Here is a 19,343-nt window from a genome sequence, read left to right as displayed (position 1 = left end):
ATGGCTTAAGATTTAAATGATTTTAAATTCTAGTGTTGCATGAGACTTCTTTTTTTTTTCCTAAGCAAGAAGAAAAATACCTGGATCTCTAAACAGTTGATATCTCAAATGGTTTATTTAAAAAACACAAAGTAAAAAAGCGTTATTTTCAGGGGAGAACTGCAACTCAATGTTAGAATGTTTTTGATCTCCAAAGGAGATGGGAATAGCCAAAACCAAATGGGTTTGGCAGATTTCCACGTGCAGGAAATGTAGAACTGTGCAAAAAAGGCTCTAAAACCACAGGGTGTGAAGAGGGGACAACGTGGTGAAGGTTGAGAATAATCCTGCAGATGATCCAAATGAGAGCCCTCACACTTCAGTGAGGAGGAGATATTTCATTAATTATAGAATCCCAGAATTATTTGGGTGGGAAGGGACATTAAAACCCATCCAGTGCCACCCTCTGCCATGGCAGGGACACCTTCCACTGTCCCAGGCTGCTCCAAGCTCTGTCCAACCTGGCCTTGGACACTTCCAAGGGGCAGCCACAGCTTCTCTGGGATAATTAATAAGTGAATAATTTGGATTCTTAATAAACGTAGAGGTTGGAAATGCAGATGATTATACCCAAAGGGAAAGCACAGTTTGAATTTCCTTGTGTGCAGTGTCTGGGATGCAGATATTTTTCCTGCTGGAATACTGGGGTGTATTTAAATCAAAATATCAAAGACTTCTGTAGTACCTGTATGTAAGAACAGTCCAAGACTGAGTTTCTGTATTTACCTGGGAATTGCATTCAGCCCTTGGGGGTTCTCTGGTGGTGTTGCAGATCTGAATAGCTCCATGGCAAGGAGGTTTGGAAAAGATCTCCCTGTGCCCTCTGCTCTGTCAAAAAGACAAAGTTACAGTTTGGAGCTAAAAAACCCTCCCTGAGGCTGTGTTTAAAGTTAAAATTTAATTCCCTTTTCTACAAATTTACAAATTTCATCTCTTCTGAAAGGCTCAGGAGCCCCTTGGAGCACAGTTAATTTTATGCACTCATATATCACAGAAATTGTGGAAAAGGATCTCGGACAGTTTGAGTGTTTTTCTTCTTGATACAAATTAAACTCAGTCAGGAGGTGCCTGGCTGAGAGGAAAGGTTTTATTTTAACAGCTGAAACTCTTAACCTGCTTTCAGGAGGAGGAAGGTAAATTACAGAGCCAAGACCCTGCGATAAAAAGCTGGTAATAGGGGAGAGAGATAGAACATCTTATACAGCCCTTTGGGGAGCCTTAAGGGGGTTTGTTTCTCCAGAAATGGATGTACAAGGATGACTTTTTTTTTTTTTTGCCCTTCTATTTAATTAGCTTAAAATGTGATGATAGAGCAAAACATCCCTGGTACCTGAGCAAAAAACAAAGGCTGGGCTTGCAAAAAGAAGGTGCTTTAAATTTTCCTGTGCAGTTTTCCATGCAGAGCAGTTGGTGCTGGTGAAATTCAAGTTAATGTTGGCAAGTTCATCTCAGTTTTTTGGACTAATGGCAAGTTTTTGAGCTCAAGATGTTCTGGCTGGGTGGATTGTCCATTTTGTGCACATGGAGCATTCCAAGGAGGGATCTTGCTGGAAGCGGGGTTGCTGAGCTGTGTGTATTGCAGAGGGCATTATTATTATATTGTTATATTGTTATATTACTATATTATATTCTATTATTATTATATTATTGTATTATATTATTTTGTTATTATTCTATTATTCTATTTATTGTTATACCTGGTGCTCACTTTGTGTGTCAGAGCCCTTAGTTCTGTAAAGAATCAATTGCTTGTGTTGGAATTTGCTGTCAACATAAGCTTTGGAAAAAATCCTGACAAAAAGCCTTAAAATTCAATCAAACAAATAAAACCATCAAACCCCCAGCCCCTAAACAACCCAAACAGCTCTAAGCTGATATATTATTTATTTCTTTTTCTAGTGGAAAATTAAAAATGCAAAGTCATGTTCACTTTGATTCAAAATGAACATTTCAGTTAAGGAGGGATTTTTCTGTTTGTGTTTTAACCTCAGTAATTTCAGCTGCTACAGTGACAGCCATGTTTTTTTGAAATGGCTGATCTATGGATTTTAAGCCCAATAAACGTTGCCTGCTGCTGGAACTCCCAAAAGGGAGCACCAGGCTGTTCCTAAGCAATTAAAGGTTGTAGCTCTGAGTGATGCCATCTCTCCTGGCAGGATAACTCATTAGCCATGGGAATATATTTCAGCAGGGAATTTGATTTCTGCATTTCCAAACAAGAGGCAGTGGCAGGTCTGGGACAAGTGGGAATTTGGGGAGTAGCTGCATTTTGCTTTTCTTGTTTATATGGTATCAGGTTCTCCCTGAAAAGGAGAAATCTGTGTTAATTCTCATTGTGTTGCCATCTTTGCCTATAAACTTCTACTGTCAATAAAAGAAATGTTTCTAGGTGTAATAATTGGGCACTGGTCAGGGAGGTGTGTTCTGGCACAGATTTTCCTTGCCCTTTCTTCAATTTTTAGGAAGTCTCAGTTATTTCAAGGTTGTTGGCATTCAGCTTCCAGAGATAAAATGGAAGTATCTCAGGGTAGCATTGAGGAAGGAGGGAGCAGTGTAGAAATAAGGTTTTCCTGGCTCTTAGCTGGCTTCATCAGCATGAGAAGTGAGGGATGAGAAGCTCTCAGGGTTGTTGTGGTGCTGAGTTCAGGCTGGTGGTTGTTCTGGCAGGTGTTGGAAGAACTCCTTCCCTCCCTCTGCAGGTGTGTGAGGCTGCCAAAGCTCAGACAAAACTTCCTCTTGGGAAAAAAGTCTCTCTGGGACTGTGGGCTCTGCTTCTGTGCAAAACTGCAGCTGCCCTATGGCAAAGTGTGTGTCTGGGAGATTTGGGATGGAGAAATGGGGCAGCTTGGGTGAGACATCCTGGGATGGGATGGACAGGGCTCTGCTCTGTGTGGGAGCAGCACCAGTCCTGGGGAATGGTTCAGTCCTGTCATGCTGGTGCTTGGGACAGGCTGGGAGGTGTTCCATGTTTGGGACAGGCTGTGGATTGTCCCCAATGCTGTGTCCTGTTGCAGGTGGAGGCCCTGACCCACCAGCCCAGAGCCACCACCGTGCACGCCGTGCGGGACTCGGAGCTCGCCAAGCTGCCCGAGGGAGCTCTCATCTCCATCAAACGCAAATTCCCCCAGGTAAGGGAACTAAAAGCATTTCCCTGTCTCTCTCAAAGGGTGTCTGAGAGGCTCAAACTCTGTTAGCACTGAGTCCTCTGGGTTTTCTGTGGGACTGATGCATTCTGAGAGAACATTCCATGCTCCTTGTCTGCCTGAGCAGCTCCATCCCAGCCTTGCCCAGCTCTCCCTGCTCTGTGCTCTCATCAATACAAAACCCTGCAGGTTTATTGCAGGGCTGCTCTGTGGGTCTGGAAGGAGTTCTGTTAAATGCAGGATGTTAGCAAAGTGGAAATCACTTAGTGCTACTGATGGGAAATGGAAGTTTGGCTTCTAAAATGCCTTTAAAAATGTTATTCATTCCTCCTCCTCGCTGGGGCTCAGAGTCAGCCCTTGCTTCTCTGTACCTTTCTTTCCAGAGCTTTAATATCTGGGGCTTGGTTTCCCTCTTCTGCTATTTTAGGTTGTCAATCCTCATTCTGCAACTGCCAGATCTGGCTGTGTCCTGAAGACTCTGATTGCTCCCTTTGAATCCATCACCTCATCCATCTTCTTTAATTCACTTGACATTATATCTCTCTCCTGCAAATTTGGAGACTGACGGACTTGAAATTTGATTCTTTTTTCCCTAAGTGCATCAGGGACATTATACTAAGCACTAAATCATTGCACTGGCCTTACAGGCAATTCTTTAATGCTGTTACTTCAAATTATTTCTGATTTTTCATTTTGCTGTCTTTAAGACATGCACTTTTTTTTTTTACCAGATTTCTTTAAAAAAATCCTGCAAAAATAATAAACCTAATTCAAATACTTGTATTCTCTTGCTTTCGTAGCACCTATAACAACTTTTTTTTAAACTGTACAATATAAAGCCACTATTCAGGCATTTTCATTGTACCAAAACTGTGGGGGTTTGTCTGTATTATTGCCAGGAGAATTTAATTATGGCAATAAGTATTCAGAAGTTATGTCAGCAAAAAATAATTGTCCTGGTTTCCCTGTAAGGATTATTTTTCCTAAAGTGTTTCTGAACTTCTGTTGGGAATTATTAACTTCTGATCCCTGGAGCTCACTTGAATGGAGCTGTGAGTTTATTCCTCTCTATTTAAGAGATTCCCTGGGCAGGTTCAGGAGCTGGGAGCAATGTAACCTCAGCACAGAGCTCCTCACAAACTGGGGACATCCCAAACATGTGACATTCACTCTGGAGCTGCTTCTAGCCATCACTGTCCTTGGGACTGATCCAGAGGGGAGGAGGTGACCCAGGCAGGATTCAAACCCCCTGTGTGTGGTGGATGATTTTAAATGTTACTGGTAAACAGACTGTGAATTACCAGTGCCACAGACTGGTTTGGGTTGGAAGGGACCTTAGAATTTCTCCTGTTCCACCCCCTGCCATGGGCAGAACGCCTGCCCCTAGACCTGGTTGCTCCAAGCCCCATCCAACCTGGCCTTGAACACTTAGTGCCTTGAACACTGCTCTGCACTAAGGCTGGGTTCTAATTCTGCCTCTTTATCTGGGGCAGCACTTTATTTCGGTGTCTCTTTTCTCTCTCTTCCCTTTCTGCCAGCTGGCAGAGTTGTTTTCCCCTGAACAGTGATCTCTGTGGAGCTGTGAATCTCTTTGCTTTGCTGTTAAAATTGAGCTTGAGTGTTACATTTATAGCACAATTCAAAACATTTATTTGTAATAGAATTGAAATGCCTTCCCATGTCTAAAGAGTACAGCCCATCAGCCTCAAATTCCTGACCTTTTCCAGTATGGAATTAATTTTCTCTAGACTTGCCTATAGTCTGGCTAATTAGTTGCAATGAAACAAAATGCTAAAATAGATATTTAAAGGAAATGTGTTGCAACACAGGTTGTTAGAAAGACACATTTGTGCTGCTGTTTGAGGTCTCCAAATTCTACGTAGATGTTAAGCTGGTATAAAAAATGTGAGAACTTACATTTTCCTTTCCCCATGGGATTATTTTAGAACCAGCACTGGAAATAGAGGAACATAAGATAGACTTTATGGAGGTGATTTATGCAGTTAATGCCTTCAGACTCTCTTAAGAACTTAAAATATTTTAATATGATTTCAGAGCCTTTATGTGTTCTCCTTTTGTCTGTTAGGTCCATCACAGAATGGTTTGAGTTGTGAGTGACATTAAATCCCATCCAGTGCCACCCTCTGCCATGGCAGGGACACCTTCCACTGTCCCAGGCTGCTCCAAGCTCTGTCCAGCCTGGCCTTGGACACTGCCAGGGATCCAGGGGCAGCCACAGTTTCTCTGGGCACACTGTACCAGGGCCTCAGCACCCTCACAGGGAAGGGTTTCCTTCTAAACTAACCTCCCCTCTGGCAGTTTGAAGCCATTCCCCCTTGCCTGGCACTCCAAACTCCTGTAAATAATCTCTCTCCATCTTTCCTGTACCTTCAGGCCCTGCAAGGTCACAATTCAGTCACCCAAAAGCTTCTCCTCTCCAGGTGAACAATCCCAGCTCTCCCAGCCTTTCCTCCCAGCAGAGCTGCTCCATCCTCTGCTCATCCTGGAGCTCCTCTGGATTCTCTCCAGCAGCTCCAGCTCCTTGCTGTGCTGTTCCCCAGGGCTGGGGCAGCTCTGCAGGTCTCTGGGGTCTCACTTGAGGGGGCAGAGGGGCAGAATCCCCCCTGTCCTGCTGCCCAGGCTGCTTTTGATGCAGGTAGGAAAGGACAGAAATGAGAGAGAGAATTGAAGAACTGATGGAGCGAAACTATAGGGTTGAAAATTTTGAGACAACCAGAACATGCAAAGTAAACTTTACAGGATTTTACTGGAGATGAGGGTTTGAGCTGGAAGCTCATAAATGGTGTGCAGAGGACAGGGGCTGCTTCACTGTTTCTTAGAAAAAGAATCCAGGCATCAGAAGATCAAAAGCTGCTCATGCCTGGACAGTGTCATGCAGTTGCAAAAAATATTAACTATGCTAGCAGAATGCTTTTTGGAGTGGAGAAATCCTGACATTGTCCTTGCTGCTGGAAAAGCTTCAGCACCAGCTTGTGGCAGCACTTTTGAAGGCAGAGGCAGACCAAAGGAAGGCAGTCTGGAGGACAAAATGGTGCTGGTTAGAAATACTGACCTATAAAGACAAAAAGCCTGTGAAAGGTTAGGGGAAGGCATGGTAGCTATTTTCAGATGTATAAAGATCCTTGTGCCAGCAAGGGCAGAAGCTGCTCACCACACTGGAACAGAGCAATTGGGACTGAGCTGAAATGGCAGCAGTTGGGTAGTGAGAAAAAGCTGATTCTGCTCCACAGAAAGGCTGAAAGATTGTTACTTGTTTTTATAACCTCTTCTAAAATGATCAGTGAAGTAATGCTTGGACCAAATGAATTCTCTCTGTCCTATTTTCTTGGCTGTTACTCTAGTGGAGTGATTTATACACAGGGTTTATGATGTTGTTTTCCCCATTCAAGCAGAAGTAATAAAGTAATGAAGGGATAGCAGGTGCAATAGTTCTGAAATAATTGACTGGGTAGGAAGAGCTGGCTGGTGATTCACTGGAATGGTGGAGGATTTCCCTCTGCAAAGCAGAAAAACAGCTATTAGAGGGACAAAAAGCAACTCTACTTCTATCAGCTCCATGCTCCTGCACTGCCTGGTGAGGGTAATCATGGGTCTCACTTGGTGGGTGGTGATCAAACAGTGGTGCTGATCCCCTGAGGCAGGTGAAATCCTCTCTTAGTCAAGGGACAACTGGATTTTTTCTGGTGTTTCTCTTGGCAGCTTCCTAGGCTGTAGAACCTTAGGCAGTAGTACCTAAACAGTGTGTGTGTGTTAACAGCCAAAACCTGGGCAGTTCCTGAGCTTGGATTTCCCTCTCAGTTTGTTACCCTTGAGCTTTACTAGATCCATGGAACCAGAGAGAATCCTGAGCTGGAAGGACCCACCAGGATCACCCAGCCCAGCTCCTGTCCCTGCACAGACACCCCAACAGTCCTACCCTGTGCATCCCTGGCAGCATTGTCCAAACACTCCTGGAGCTCTGGCAGCCTCAGGCTGTGCCCATTCCCTGGGGAGCCTGGGCAGTGCCCAGCACGCTCTGGGGGAAGAACCTTTCCTGATCTCCAACCTGACCTGCCCTGGCCCAGCTCCAGCCATTCCCTGGGTGCTGTCCCTGTCCCAGAGAGCAGAGATTGGAGCTGCCCCCTCATGAGGAGGCTCCAGAGAGTGCCTATGAAGGGTGAAAAACCCTTTAATTTTAGGAGTCAGTGGGAGGACTCCATCCTGCAGACTTCCCCTCAGCCATGCTGTGTTTGTAGGTGATCCAGGAAAGGTTCCAACTCCGGAGTGCGTTGTAAGAAAACATTACCTGGTGCGTAAGAAAATTGTAGGACGTGGGTGGTGCTTGCCAGGGAGAGCTGTGTGAAATGAGGGAAATCGTGCTCTGTTAGTCCAGGCAGTCATTCCAGTTCCTTGAGCTACAATCTGGAGAAGTGGCATGGCTGATCTTTGGGGAGGATCCATATGAGTGCCTTCTGTTTTGTCTCCTGGGCAGCTGCTTTGGTCCTGAGAGAGAGAGGAGCTGATCTGCTGGGTTCAACCATGTGAGCCACCATAGCCCAGGTTATTCCGAGGGCTGAAACAGATGGGTGAGCATGGGGAGCCTGACCTCAGTTATAAATAACAGCCAAAACTTCAGATTATGTGCCCAGAAATGACAGATGTTGATTTCTAGATCCTGCTCAGTCTGCACTCAAGCCTACATCGTCTGGCTGCTCAGGAAAGCATCTCGACCTTGATTCACTCTGGATATGGCATCCTAGACATTCCCAATGGAAAGTGGTCCATGGTGCCAAACTTTATGATTTTGTCCACCCTGATGCCCCCAGCTCTCCAGCACAGCCCTCGTGGCTCTCTGCCAGCCAGAGCATTTGCTCCTGACAGCCTCCGTGCTCATTTCTGGTGCCATTTGAAGCTTTCCAGCCTTGCAGGAGGGAAAAGGAATTGATTCTTTCTATTTTCATCCCTGCCTTCGGTTCTGGAAAGTAGGACAGGGAAGCAGCTCACGATTCCTGGCACCGCAAAGCAGCGTCGAGGCAGCAGCGAGAGCACAGAAATCTGTGAGCAGATCACAGAGATGTTCCAACATCGCTGCAGAGCTGGGATCACATTTCCTAGATTAGCTTTGCCTCTCCTGAGCTGAGTTAGTTTTTAGAATTCTAACTTGAAATTTAGACCTGCTGGTTGCTGATGGAAATGGTGCTGAGAAACTGCTTGGGAGCTGTGGGGGCTGAACTGTGAGACAACCTTTGGCGTGCTGGAAACGCGTGCTGAAAAATAGAAAGAGCTTTTCTTCATCTTTCTTTTAATTCTCTGAGTCTGCCCTTGGGGTTTAAATATATTCAGAACCTGTCATCCATCTCCAACTGGATTTCTGCTATCTTTATATGTGTATTTGAACCAGAGGCTCTCTGAAGTGGCTGGAGCCTTCCCCAGGGTTATCTCTTTTACAAAGTGAGCTCTGTAAAGTGCCCTCTTTTCAAAATGCTGCCCACAGGAATTTGGGTAGATTGTGCGTCATGGCTTAAGCTTGATGTGGCATTGGGGAATAGGTCAGGAGAGGCTGAGCTTCTGGATTTTTCTGTGTTTGTCCTCCTGGTCCAGTCCAAGAGGTGTTCCTCGACTGTAGGAGGAGTGGATGTGAGGAGGACAGAAGGAATTCAGTGGGAGCACTGTGGTCACTGAGTGAGGCAGGCAGGAGCAGGGGGGTTTAATCAGAGCACCGCTGCCAGAATGACATTTTTCTTCAAGACACGATTGATCCCAAGCGTTAGAAGCTCAAACAGCCCCAGGATAAAGCTTCAGCAGCATTTGAAAAGGTGCCAGGGATTGTTGTGAGGGAGCATGGAGGATTTGCTTTGTCACGGCGCTGATCAAACATCACAAGTTTCAGTCGGAGCCCCCTTGCTAAGCTCCCTGATTCCAGGACAAGCCTGTGTTTTTCTGATCTGGGGCCATGTGAAGCTTCAATAACACCCTGGTTTTATTCAAGCTGAGGATCTAATTTACCTCTCCTCCTCTCTTGTCCCTTAGAAAAAGCCCTTAAGAAAGCAGGTAGGGGATAATCTCAGCTCCTGGAAAGAGCAGAAGCTGTTCTGTGGATTTTTGTGGGTAAAATGGCTGTTTGGTCTATTTTACTCCAATTGGTTTTGTTTTGAGCAGAAAACCCTTGGCAGGCCTATTTTTCATGGCAGCTCATTCCCAGGGTCTGTGTGGCACTTTTACAGGTGCTTTAACTCAATCACATCTGGATGTGAAGCTCTGCAATACCCTGCTGTGAAGGCACCAGTAGATTCTTATTTAACATATTTAATTTCTTCTCTCTGCTGACCAATGACCTTTGTCAGGGGAGGGTTAGGTTGGGTATAAGGGAAACGTTCTTCCCCCAGAGGGTGCTGGGCACTGCCCAGGCTCCCCAGGGAATGGGCACAGCCTGAGGCTGCCAGAGCTCCAGGAGTGTTTGGACAATGCTGCCAGGGATGCACAGGGTGGGGTTGTTGGGGTGTCTGTGCAGGGACAGGAGTGGGATTTGATGATCATTGTGGATCCCTCCAGCTCAGGAGGCTCTGTGATAGAGGATTCTGTTTAGGGGTGACCTTGTAGATGGCTGAAGTTTTAAAAGCTTAACTACAAAGTCTCTTATTTTTAGAATTCAGAGTCACTGGAGAGAGTCCCCAGCTCCCCTCCAAGGCATCTTGTTCTCTGCAGCATCCTGGTCTGCTGGGTCTGGGTGAGGGTGGAGGATCCAGAGGGAAAACCCCATTCAGCTTTGCAGGGCTGCACACCCCTCTTGGCTGTACAGGACACAGCCATGTCAGGTTGATTCCTTCAGCCAAGGCTGCTCTCCTGGCCCAGGAACCTGCAGGGAGACAGTGCTGGCAGGGATGGTGATACCTCCTGGCTCTTTGTTTCCTTGCACAGGAGCTTTGATTTAAAATCATGTACAATTAAGGCTGAACCTTGGTACAGGGTAGGGCTCAGGTGATGAATGTATCTTTTAGTTTGGGGTTTGTATGTTTTGTTCTTGTATATGTTTTTATATAAGATGCTGCTGTTGTAACTAAAAGGAGTTTGTAGCATTCGGGATCTTACATCTGTGAATTGTTGCTGTGAATTTCAATATTTGTGTCAATTTTGTGAAATTTTTCCCTGATTTAGAATTCCAATCTGGTTTGGATTGGAAGGCACCTTAAAGCTCATCTCATTCCACCCTCTGCCATGGGCAGGGACACCTTCCACTATCCCAGGCTGCTCCAAGCCCTGTCCAGCCTGGCCTTGGACACTTCCAGGGATCCAGGGGATCACTGCCAGGCACCCTATGCCAGGGCCTCAGCACCCTTACAGGGAAGATTTGCTTCCCAATATCCCATCTAACTCTGCCCTCTGGCACTGGGAATCCATTCCCTGTGTCCTGGCACTCCAGGCCCTTGTAAAGAGTCTCTTTCCATGTTTCTTGTAGGCTCCCTTCAGATATAATTTTCTCTAACTCAAAAGTTACCTAAAATGGGAACAAGCTTTGTTTGGAAAATTTGTCTATCAGCAGATAATCAATTTGCCAGCCAATCCATAGTATTCACAGAACTAAATAAATATCCATAGGAAAATATTTTACAGCTGAATTCTCATGAAAATCACTTTCAAAAGAGCTTTTTGTAAAGCAGCTCTTGAGTTTCACAGCTGAATAGGAACAAAAGCTTTAACCAGAACCCAGCATTGGAAGATTAGCAGGGATAGGTAATAGTTTGAAATATTTAAAGGGATTATAGGAAATGCAGCACTGCAGAGTGACTGTAACCTCTTGGTGTGGGAATTAGAGTGGCTGTGGAGCAAGTGGTGCTCTGATAACACCTCAGCCCCAGGATGGATGGAGCACTCAGCTCTGTGCTGGCACCATCAATAGCAGAGCTGAAATCCTGCCTGGCCACATCCTGCTTTTGAAAGAGGAATAAATCATCCTAAAGGAAGGAAATACTGCCCCTTGGGATGTGGTGCTTAGGCCTTGCCCTGCCATGAATGCAGAGGCTGCAGGTCTGGGGAGTAATTGAACATTAGTTAAGCAGAGGGAGAATTAATGGTTTCCCAGAACCTTTTCTGTAGCAGCTGCAGGCACAGACTATCATGTTCCATAGGAGAGACCTGGGGGATTTTGGGGTGCTGAGAGAGCCTGAGTGGGTCTCACTAGGATGGAGTGGATCCAGAAACAGGCAGGAAGACAAGATGTTTGCAGGTAGATGAGGTGCTGAGTGGTGAGCTGGGTCAGGGGTGGAATTGCTCTGAGTGAAGTGCTTTCCAACACCATTTGAGAAACAAACTCTTCGTCCTCTTTTGCCCTGCACAAAAATGTTCTGGGGAGTTCATCTGGAGAGGGGAGTGGGTGGCAGGAGGAGGGGGAATGGGTATTTCCCTTGTAAAATATCTCACCTGACCATCCTGCTCTGGGCCAGGGCTATGAGCTGACACTTGCAGTGGGGTCTGTGGGAGCAGGAGGGGTTTAGGGAGGGTTTAGGTCAATGGCACTGGTGCACCCAGAGCCCCAAATAGCTTCTGAGATGGAGATTTACTCTGCTTTTTAGACCTGCAATCCCTCTGGCCTGAAAACTTTCACATAAGTTCAGGAGAATAGGGTTTTTTTCTGCTTTGAGGATATTTTTGAGGGTATTTTTGGTAGTCAGCTTGGTCATCTCCCTGACCCAGGCAGACCCATGGCTCCAAATGCACTCCATGAGCTGCTGTAGTGCCTCTTTAGGTGCTCTGTGACCTTCCTGAGTCACCTGGGCAGGAGCAGAGGGTGGGCAGCTGTGTCCCCTGGCACACTTTGGGTGGGGGAGCTCTGAGCAGATCTGTCCTGACAGCCAAGTGTCCAATGCACAGCTCTGCTGCTCGTTAGTGGTCACAGTCATTAACTGTGATTAACTGAGCCCAGTGCACTCACTGCTGCTGCTGTTCCCAATCATGAGGAAGGATTAATTCAACTTCCTCACCAACTCAACCAAGCTCAGCTCCATCCCCAGCACGAGGGGTCCAAGAGTTGCATTTGCTTTACAGACAATTAACGATCCTCGCCTAATTTAGGAACCTCCTGGTGTTCTTTGATCAGTCTGGGCTCTGACTCGGTGCCTTCCTGCAGATTTTTCTTCAAGCCTTAAATGGGAGCTGCCTGATGCTGTGCCAGCAGGAGGGGTGTTTGCAGGGCTGGGTGCTTGGATGCTAGGAGAGGCTGTAAAATCCAGGATGTGCCGTAGGGATGAGCATGCCAGACGCTTCCGACTGGGAAGGCTGTCTAGCCCTGGCTGAGGTGACACCCTGGAAATGAGAGAATTTTGCTTGTGCAGATGTCTGGGAAGTGTTCGGGGCTGTTTGGGAACTGGGCTTGGGAAGGACTGGCATTTCCATGGGAAGAGGGGCAGAAGGCTGTGGGAGAAGCAGTGCCCAGTCTGTCCCTGGCTCAGGAGTGTGGACAGTGCTGGGGGCTGCACCCCCCAGGATGGAAACTCACTGTGGCTTCTAGAATCAGTCCAGCTCCTGCCCTATCCCTCTGCCCAAGGCTTCACTGCCAGTTCCCAGAGCTTCCATAGAGTCTTGAATTGTTAAGGTCAGAAAAGCCCTCCAAGATGAAGTCCAACCACTCCCAGTCCCACCATGATCACCAATAACCCCTGTCCCCAAGTGACATCCACACTTCCAGGGATGATGGCTCCACCACTGCCCTGGGCAGCTGTGCCAGTGCCTGAGCACTCTTTCAGTGAAGAAGGTTTTCCTAATATCCAGCTAAACTTCCCCAGGCTTGAGGCTGTTTCCTCATGTCCTATCACTTCTTACCTGGGAGAAGAGACTGAGCCCCACCTTGAATTTCCTACAAAATGCAGCTGAACAGGAGGGATAAGGGATAAGAGACTGCTGAGTCACAGCCCAGATTCTTCATTGAGGTACCCACCCTGTTACCTGTCCTTGTGCCTCCATCTCCTCCAGGCACACTTGGAATAGCTGTTTCCCTTCAATCCCTGTCATTTTGCTCCTAGCCCAAGGGCTAATTCCTGCTTGTTCCTTCTCCTCTCTGCCCAAGCTATCCTGGTTCTCTCCCACATCCCTTGGCTTCCTTGTTGTCTCTAGCATTGCACTGAGCTGTGCTGCTCCTTCCCATGCCCTGCTGCTGTGTGGGAGTGAGAACAAAAGGGCTTGGAAACCTGAAGGATGAATTTTTCCTGTTGGTTTTCAGTTCTACCCAGCTGCCCTGGCTTTGGGGAGAGCTGCTCCCTCTGCCCTGCACAGGGAAGGCTGTGGGTCGATCAGGTCAGGTCTGCTGTCCATGGAGGGATGTGATTTGTATTGACTTCTCCCTCAGAAGGATGGACAAATCTCTTTTAAAGGAAAACATTGCCTTTTTGTGGAAGGATATCTGGTGTATGTAATATAAAACTCGGTGAAAATTTCAGTTCCGAGCTTGGATCCCGAATTGATGTTCCTTGGACGTTGCCATGACTGCGACAGAGTGACTCATCCCGTTCTGGGGAGCAGCTCTGCTTGTTGTACAAAGTCACCAGGGAAATAATTTTCCCTATCTATACATACCAAGGCTGTAAGGTTTGCTCCGGCAAACAAGACAAATAATATTTCCCAGTAACAGGAGCAGCCAACTGGAAAATGAGACCAATAGGTTCTATTCTTAGTTCCATCATTAACCTTGGACATATTTTGTAACTTAGCTGGAGCTCTCCTTAGCTGCCTGTAAAGCTGAAAAAGTTATAAATATAGGAGATGGGTTTAGTAAGTAATTAAAATTCTGATGCTTAAGTGCTTCAGAAGTGTAAAATGTTCACAGCACCTCCCGAAACTGCTGAAGGAAAGTCTTGATATCCTTCTGCAGGTTTAGGTGAAGCCTGTGAGCTGGGTACAGCAAATGTGCTCTGGGGCAGGTTATCTCCCTCAGCAAGGGTGATCAGTCTATTTTTGTTAAGAATTCCCTGTTTCCCTCCCTGTTCCCCATGGTTGGGGATGTTTTCCATAGCCACACACAGTGCTGTTAGTGAATCCCAGAGCCACGGAGCTCAGTGGTGTTGAGGTGGTAACAAATTGTCTGCTTGGCTGATCATCACATTCTGTTGTATTTTGGAGAAATGGAAGCATTTTGTCTGCTGTCTGAGATTCCAGGATGAGGCAGGAGGCTGGGAGCTTTCCTGCTGTCATTCCCACGTTGGTGGCAGTGGGTGTGGACACTGTGTGTCTGCTCTTGGGGCAATGAGGGACTCCAAAGAGGTTTATCCTGGTCTCTGAGGAGATGTTGATGTGGCATCTTCAGGAGTTTGCTGTGGGGCAGAACTGGCACAGGGTGCCCAGAGAAGCTGTGTCTGCCCCTGGATCCCCAGCAGTGTCCAAGGCCAGGCTGGACAGAGCTTGGAGCAGCCTGGGATAGTGGAAGATGTTCCTGCTCAATACAGGGGTTCGACTGGATAGGCTTTAAGGTCCTTTCCACCCCAAACCATGCTGGGAAATGCCTGAAATAACCTTGGTTAGCTCTTTTGCTGTGCTCCACTACAAGTCACCCTGTGCTGGAAGATTCCTGTTTGCTCTTCTTCCATTTTCCATAGAGGACTTAAAATAAATTAGTGTTTCATCCACAGCGTTTCATAGTTCTGGGCAATTTAGATTTCATTTTTAAAGCAGAATGTAGAAATGATTCAGGTGGGCATTCTGACCTGCCTTATGGCCCTCTAATTGAAAGGTGCATCCTGCAGTGCCTGTTCTTGTGGGAACAGTGTGTTTGCCCAGGTAACCTGGCTGCTGCTTGTTTTGCTTGGTAACTGTGGAGAATTTTTGTCGTGGCAATGTTGGGGTTTTTTTATGTCCTCCTGAGCTATTTTGACCTTGAATTATTTGTCTGGGGGAGAATATCTAATGATTGCTCTATTAATCCTTAATGCATTTAAATAACTCTTTTCGTTATTTGGTAAAACATCTGTGGAGAGCTTTCAGAATAAATGCTGCATTTTCCATGTCTGTCACTTTTTGATATTGCAATGATTAGTCTTCTGCTACCTCACTTGTCAGGAATTATTGATTGTTCGTGTTGGAGAGAGGCTTGTCAGTTTGGAAATACATTTGGCTATTGGAATATTAGTTTATATTGATGTGAGTCTTGCTGGAAAAAACAGCTGGGAGAACATCTGTGCCTTCAAACATGAATTACCAGCCAAGCATGATTAGAGTGGGATAGCAATTTCTTAGGGAGTTTGTTTTGATTCTGCAGGTGTTTAGGGGGTGTGTTTATCCCTTCTTTGATTTTTCCAAATGTTTTAAATTGGTCCACAGGGGGTCAGGTGGCACCAGGACTGGGGAAGGATGTTTGACCACAGACTTGAACCTTTTTGAGCCTTTAGCACCTACAAAAGGTGTAGCTGTGCAGCACCCACTGAGCAGTGAGGGTGACTTAGAGGTGCAGGTGAACTGCAGAGGGAAATGAGGAGAGCTGAAAATGCAATTTGACACGTTTCCCCAAATAATCAGTTTTTTTTCTTCTTTTTTTTCCTAAAGCAAGTTAAATCCTGCCTTTTCTGGGGTTGTTTTGTTTTCTTGTTTTTCCAAATTAAAGGAAAACAAGGTAGGAGAAATCAAGACAAATGATCAGTCACCCTACATTACAGCCAGGAAAGAGGCTACAGCTACAAACCCTCATCTCTGTGTGGTTCATCTTGAGGGAACATCTTCAAAAAGTTTGGAAGTCTCCATGTGGATGCTCTACTTTCAGTACATTCTGCCTGAATGTTTCTTTTTTTCTTTCCCTCCCAGGTTGTGACCAGACTTATTCACTTGCTGGGTGAGAAGATTCTTGGCAGTCTGCAGCAGGGAGGTAAGACTCATTCCTGGACTATTCCCATTGATGCTGGGGCTTCCTTGGAGCCAGACTTGCATCCCTAAATTTGGAAACAGACAGTGCATACTTGGAAAGGAAATTTCTTGCTCAATTTTGGCCTAGAGAAGAGAAGGCTCCAGGGAGAACTTAAGAGTTCTTCCCAGTGCCTAAAGGAAATCCAGGAGAGCTGGAGAGGACGTGGGGACAAGGGATGGAGGGACAGGACACAGGGAATGGCTTCTCACTGCCAGAGGGCAGGGAGAGGTGGGATATTGGGAAGGAATTCCTGGCTGGGAGGGTGGGGAGGGGCTGGGATGGAATTCCCAGAGAAGCTGTGGTGCCCCTGGATCCCTGGCAGTGTCCAAGGCCAGGCTGGACAGGGCTTGGAGCAGCCTGGGATAATGGAAGGTGTCCCTGCCCATGGCAGGGATGGGACTGGATGATCTTTAAGCTTCTCTCCAACCCAAAGCAGTCTGGGATTCTGTGGTCTGTAACAGCTGTAGGCACAAGTCAGAGGTGATTTTATGATATCTGTGTACACATGTGGGTTTTGGCAGAGCATGGTTAACTGAGTGTGGGAATGAAATGATTCCCAGTTGAGATAGAGAAGTGTTCCTGCCTGTGTGCAGTGAAATTTCCTTGGAATTTCTTGCAAGAGCAATGTAAAGGGAGCATTGGAAATAGCAGCTCTAATGGGCTGGAATCAGAGCACTGTGCTGAGCAGCATCAGCAGAGACTGACTGAATTTGCCTGTATTTGCAGTATTTTAATGAATTGTCTGGGAGGAAATGGCCTGCCTTGGGTTGGTTCTGAAGCTTTGTTTTGGTGGCAGTGCCAACACAAAGTCTCTTTACTGACTGAAGGGAGTAGGAGGGAATTTTCCCAATTTTCTTGAGCAGCTTTTAAAAGCAAACAGATGCCTGTTAACTACTGAGGGTGTTGTGGGGCTCTTTGATGCTGAGGATTGTTTGGGTTTTCTCTGGTTGGGGGGTTTTAATTACTTCAATTGCAAGTTTTGCACAATTCCAAGGAGACTGAGAATGAAGGTCACCCACTTTCCTGTTTCAGAGCAGTCTGGGGAAGGGAAATCTGCTCCTTCTTCACTGCTCAGCTTCCTGGGCACAATCACTTGTGCAAAAATGCCTGGTGATAATTGTACTTAAACTTCTGTGCCTGCTGAAATGCCTCTGTGCCCAGGACATGCCTGGGAATCAGGACAAAATGGGGAAAACAGAGTAAGTGGGAGGAAAATTAGTGAGAGTAGCAGGAGTTCAGAGAATCACCATTGAAGTTCTGAGGAGGGGAAGAGCCTGTGGAGATGAAGGGGTTGAGCTGTGATGTGTCACCTCTTTGAACCTACAGATATCTTCTTGAAGATCACCAAAAGGAGTGGGGAAAACTATTTAATGTTCTGTGCAGAGCTGTTTTAGAACATTGGAAATGAATAACTCAATTGCTGAATATATTTCAAAACAGGTTTATCTGATATTTCTTTGTGTCCTGCAGTGTACTGTGCTCTGGCATTGAGCCTTTCACAGGGGATATCAAGCATTTCCATATGCTCAGCTCAAGAATTCATCTTGGTGGTACATCTCAGGCCTTTGCTGGGTGAAATGAGATAAGCAGGATGTGAAATCCCAACTTAGACTCAAAATGTTTTGTGTACTTGGAGCTGAGTTGACAGGCATTAGCAGCAGAGTGAGATTGGCTGAGAAGGCTCAGCTAGAGAGGAAAAGAACAGTATCAGAATAAGAACAGTTTGTAGAACATTGACCTTTACCTGCTCTAAGCTGTCTGGGAATATCTTGATCTTTCTCACATGCATTGCAGATTTCTCTCAAAAACTGCTTTTCCCCTGCCCAGACTCTCTCTCCTTACTCACCAAATTATATTAGAGATAGTTCCCAGGTACTTTGCTGCTACTGCAGAAGTTCTGTATATTATTTTAATATTCCTGAGCCCATATCTGTAAACCTCTGCATCTTGGAAAGAGGTGAAAACAGGTGGAAGTACACATTTTCTGTAGGAGCTTTGTTGAAAGCAGGTATTTACTTCCTTGCTTAGGAATACCATTAAAAACGGTTTGTTAACTTTCAGGAATTTTAATTCTGACAGCAAGTTTTGGGTTTTGTTAGTTAAGCTAACTCCTCCTGTGGGTAAAGCAGTTCCAACATTGTGGTAGAGGTGTTTAAAGTGCCTTTTGTCTTTGTCTTCCTGGGTCAGGTAAATCCATGTTTCATTTAAAGTATCCCTGGCGTATTTTTAACATTGCCTAACTTCAACCCACATATGCTGTACCATGAACCAAAACTGATGGCAATTGATCTTCATCCTCTTCAGATGAAATATGTGGCAACTCTGCTCTCACAGAGAGAACACAAATATGTTACATTCCTCTGCCGTGGAGCAGTTTGGTGACACAGTGCCACCTCCCCTCCTGCCTGCAGGTGACATCCCGTTGTTTGCAGCCTGGCTGACTGATGGCAAGTGTTTTCTCTGTGGGCAGGTCACCCTCTGGGGTTGCACAGCTCCAGCAGCAAGTGGGACGCCGGGAATCCTGCCAGCAACCTGTCCACGGTGGCGATCATGCCGGTGTCGGAGGAGGTGCCGCTGACGGCCTTCACCCTGGAGCTGAAGCACGCCCTCAGCGCTGTGGGTGAGTGCCCGTGGGGCAGCCCAGGAAACAAACCCTGCTTGTCACTGAGAGGGGCATGGCCAGGGACTGTTGGGTTCCTGCTGCACTGGGGGAGCAGTGCCTGGGGATGGGCACAGGGCTGGGGAGGGGATTTTGGGGAGAATCCTGTGGGCTTCTAGTGACCTATAAAAAATGAGGGAGAGGAACTTTTTATATGGCCAGATAGTGACAGGACAGTGGGGAATGGTTATAAACTGGGGGCAGGATTAGATCAGAGATTAGGGAGAAATTCTTGTGAGGGTGGGGAGGCCCTGGCACAGGGTGCCCAGAGAAGCTGTGGTTCCCCTGGATCCCTGGAAGTGCCCAAGGCCAGGCTGGAACAACCTGGGATAGTGGGAGGTGTCCCTGCCCCATGGACAGGTGATATTTAAAGTTATTTCCAACCCAAACCGTTCTGTGATTCTACAGCAGTGGTCAGAATCAGCCCTTTTCATGGCTTCTTGCTTCTCTATTTCCATCCCTAATGTGCATTTAAATCTGGTGGAAAACTCTGTAGTCTTAATGACTTAGAAATACTCACCAGCCTGTCTGGCCCTTGTCTTGGCTGTGCTCAGCACCCCTAAGGCACTCCAGGAGACACATCCCACACCAGGGCATTGTTCCCATGGCCCTGAGAGTCTGA

At 46.5% G+C, this 19,343-nt stretch overlaps 1 protein-coding gene across 2 annotated transcripts in view; it reads left to right on the top strand.

Annotated features, from left to right (window-relative positions):
• The window catches only part of PNPLA7 (patatin like domain 7, lysophospholipase), a 123,859-nt gene that overhangs the window by 46,936 nt on the left and 57,580 nt on the right, over positions 1-19,343 (top strand). For both annotated transcript variants that reach the window (XM_085076430.1, XM_085076429.1), the window contains exons 20-22: positions 3,054-3,167; positions 15,963-16,023; positions 18,533-18,682. In XM_085076430.1, coding sequence (XP_084932556.1) covers positions 3,054-3,167; positions 15,963-16,023; positions 18,533-18,682 — 325 coding nt within the window. The remainder of the gene's footprint in view (positions 1-3,053; positions 3,168-15,962; positions 16,024-18,532; positions 18,683-19,343) is intronic.

Source organism: Lichenostomus cassidix, chromosome 17 (genome assembly GCF_008360975.1).
Source record: "Lichenostomus cassidix isolate B80296 chromosome 17, HeHo_3.0, whole genome shotgun sequence".
NCBI classification, from domain to species: domain Eukaryota; kingdom Metazoa; phylum Chordata; class Aves; order Passeriformes; family Meliphagidae; genus Lichenostomus; species Lichenostomus cassidix.
Note: the sequence above shows the minus strand (reverse complement) of the source record. Positions and strands in the feature narration are given on the sequence as shown.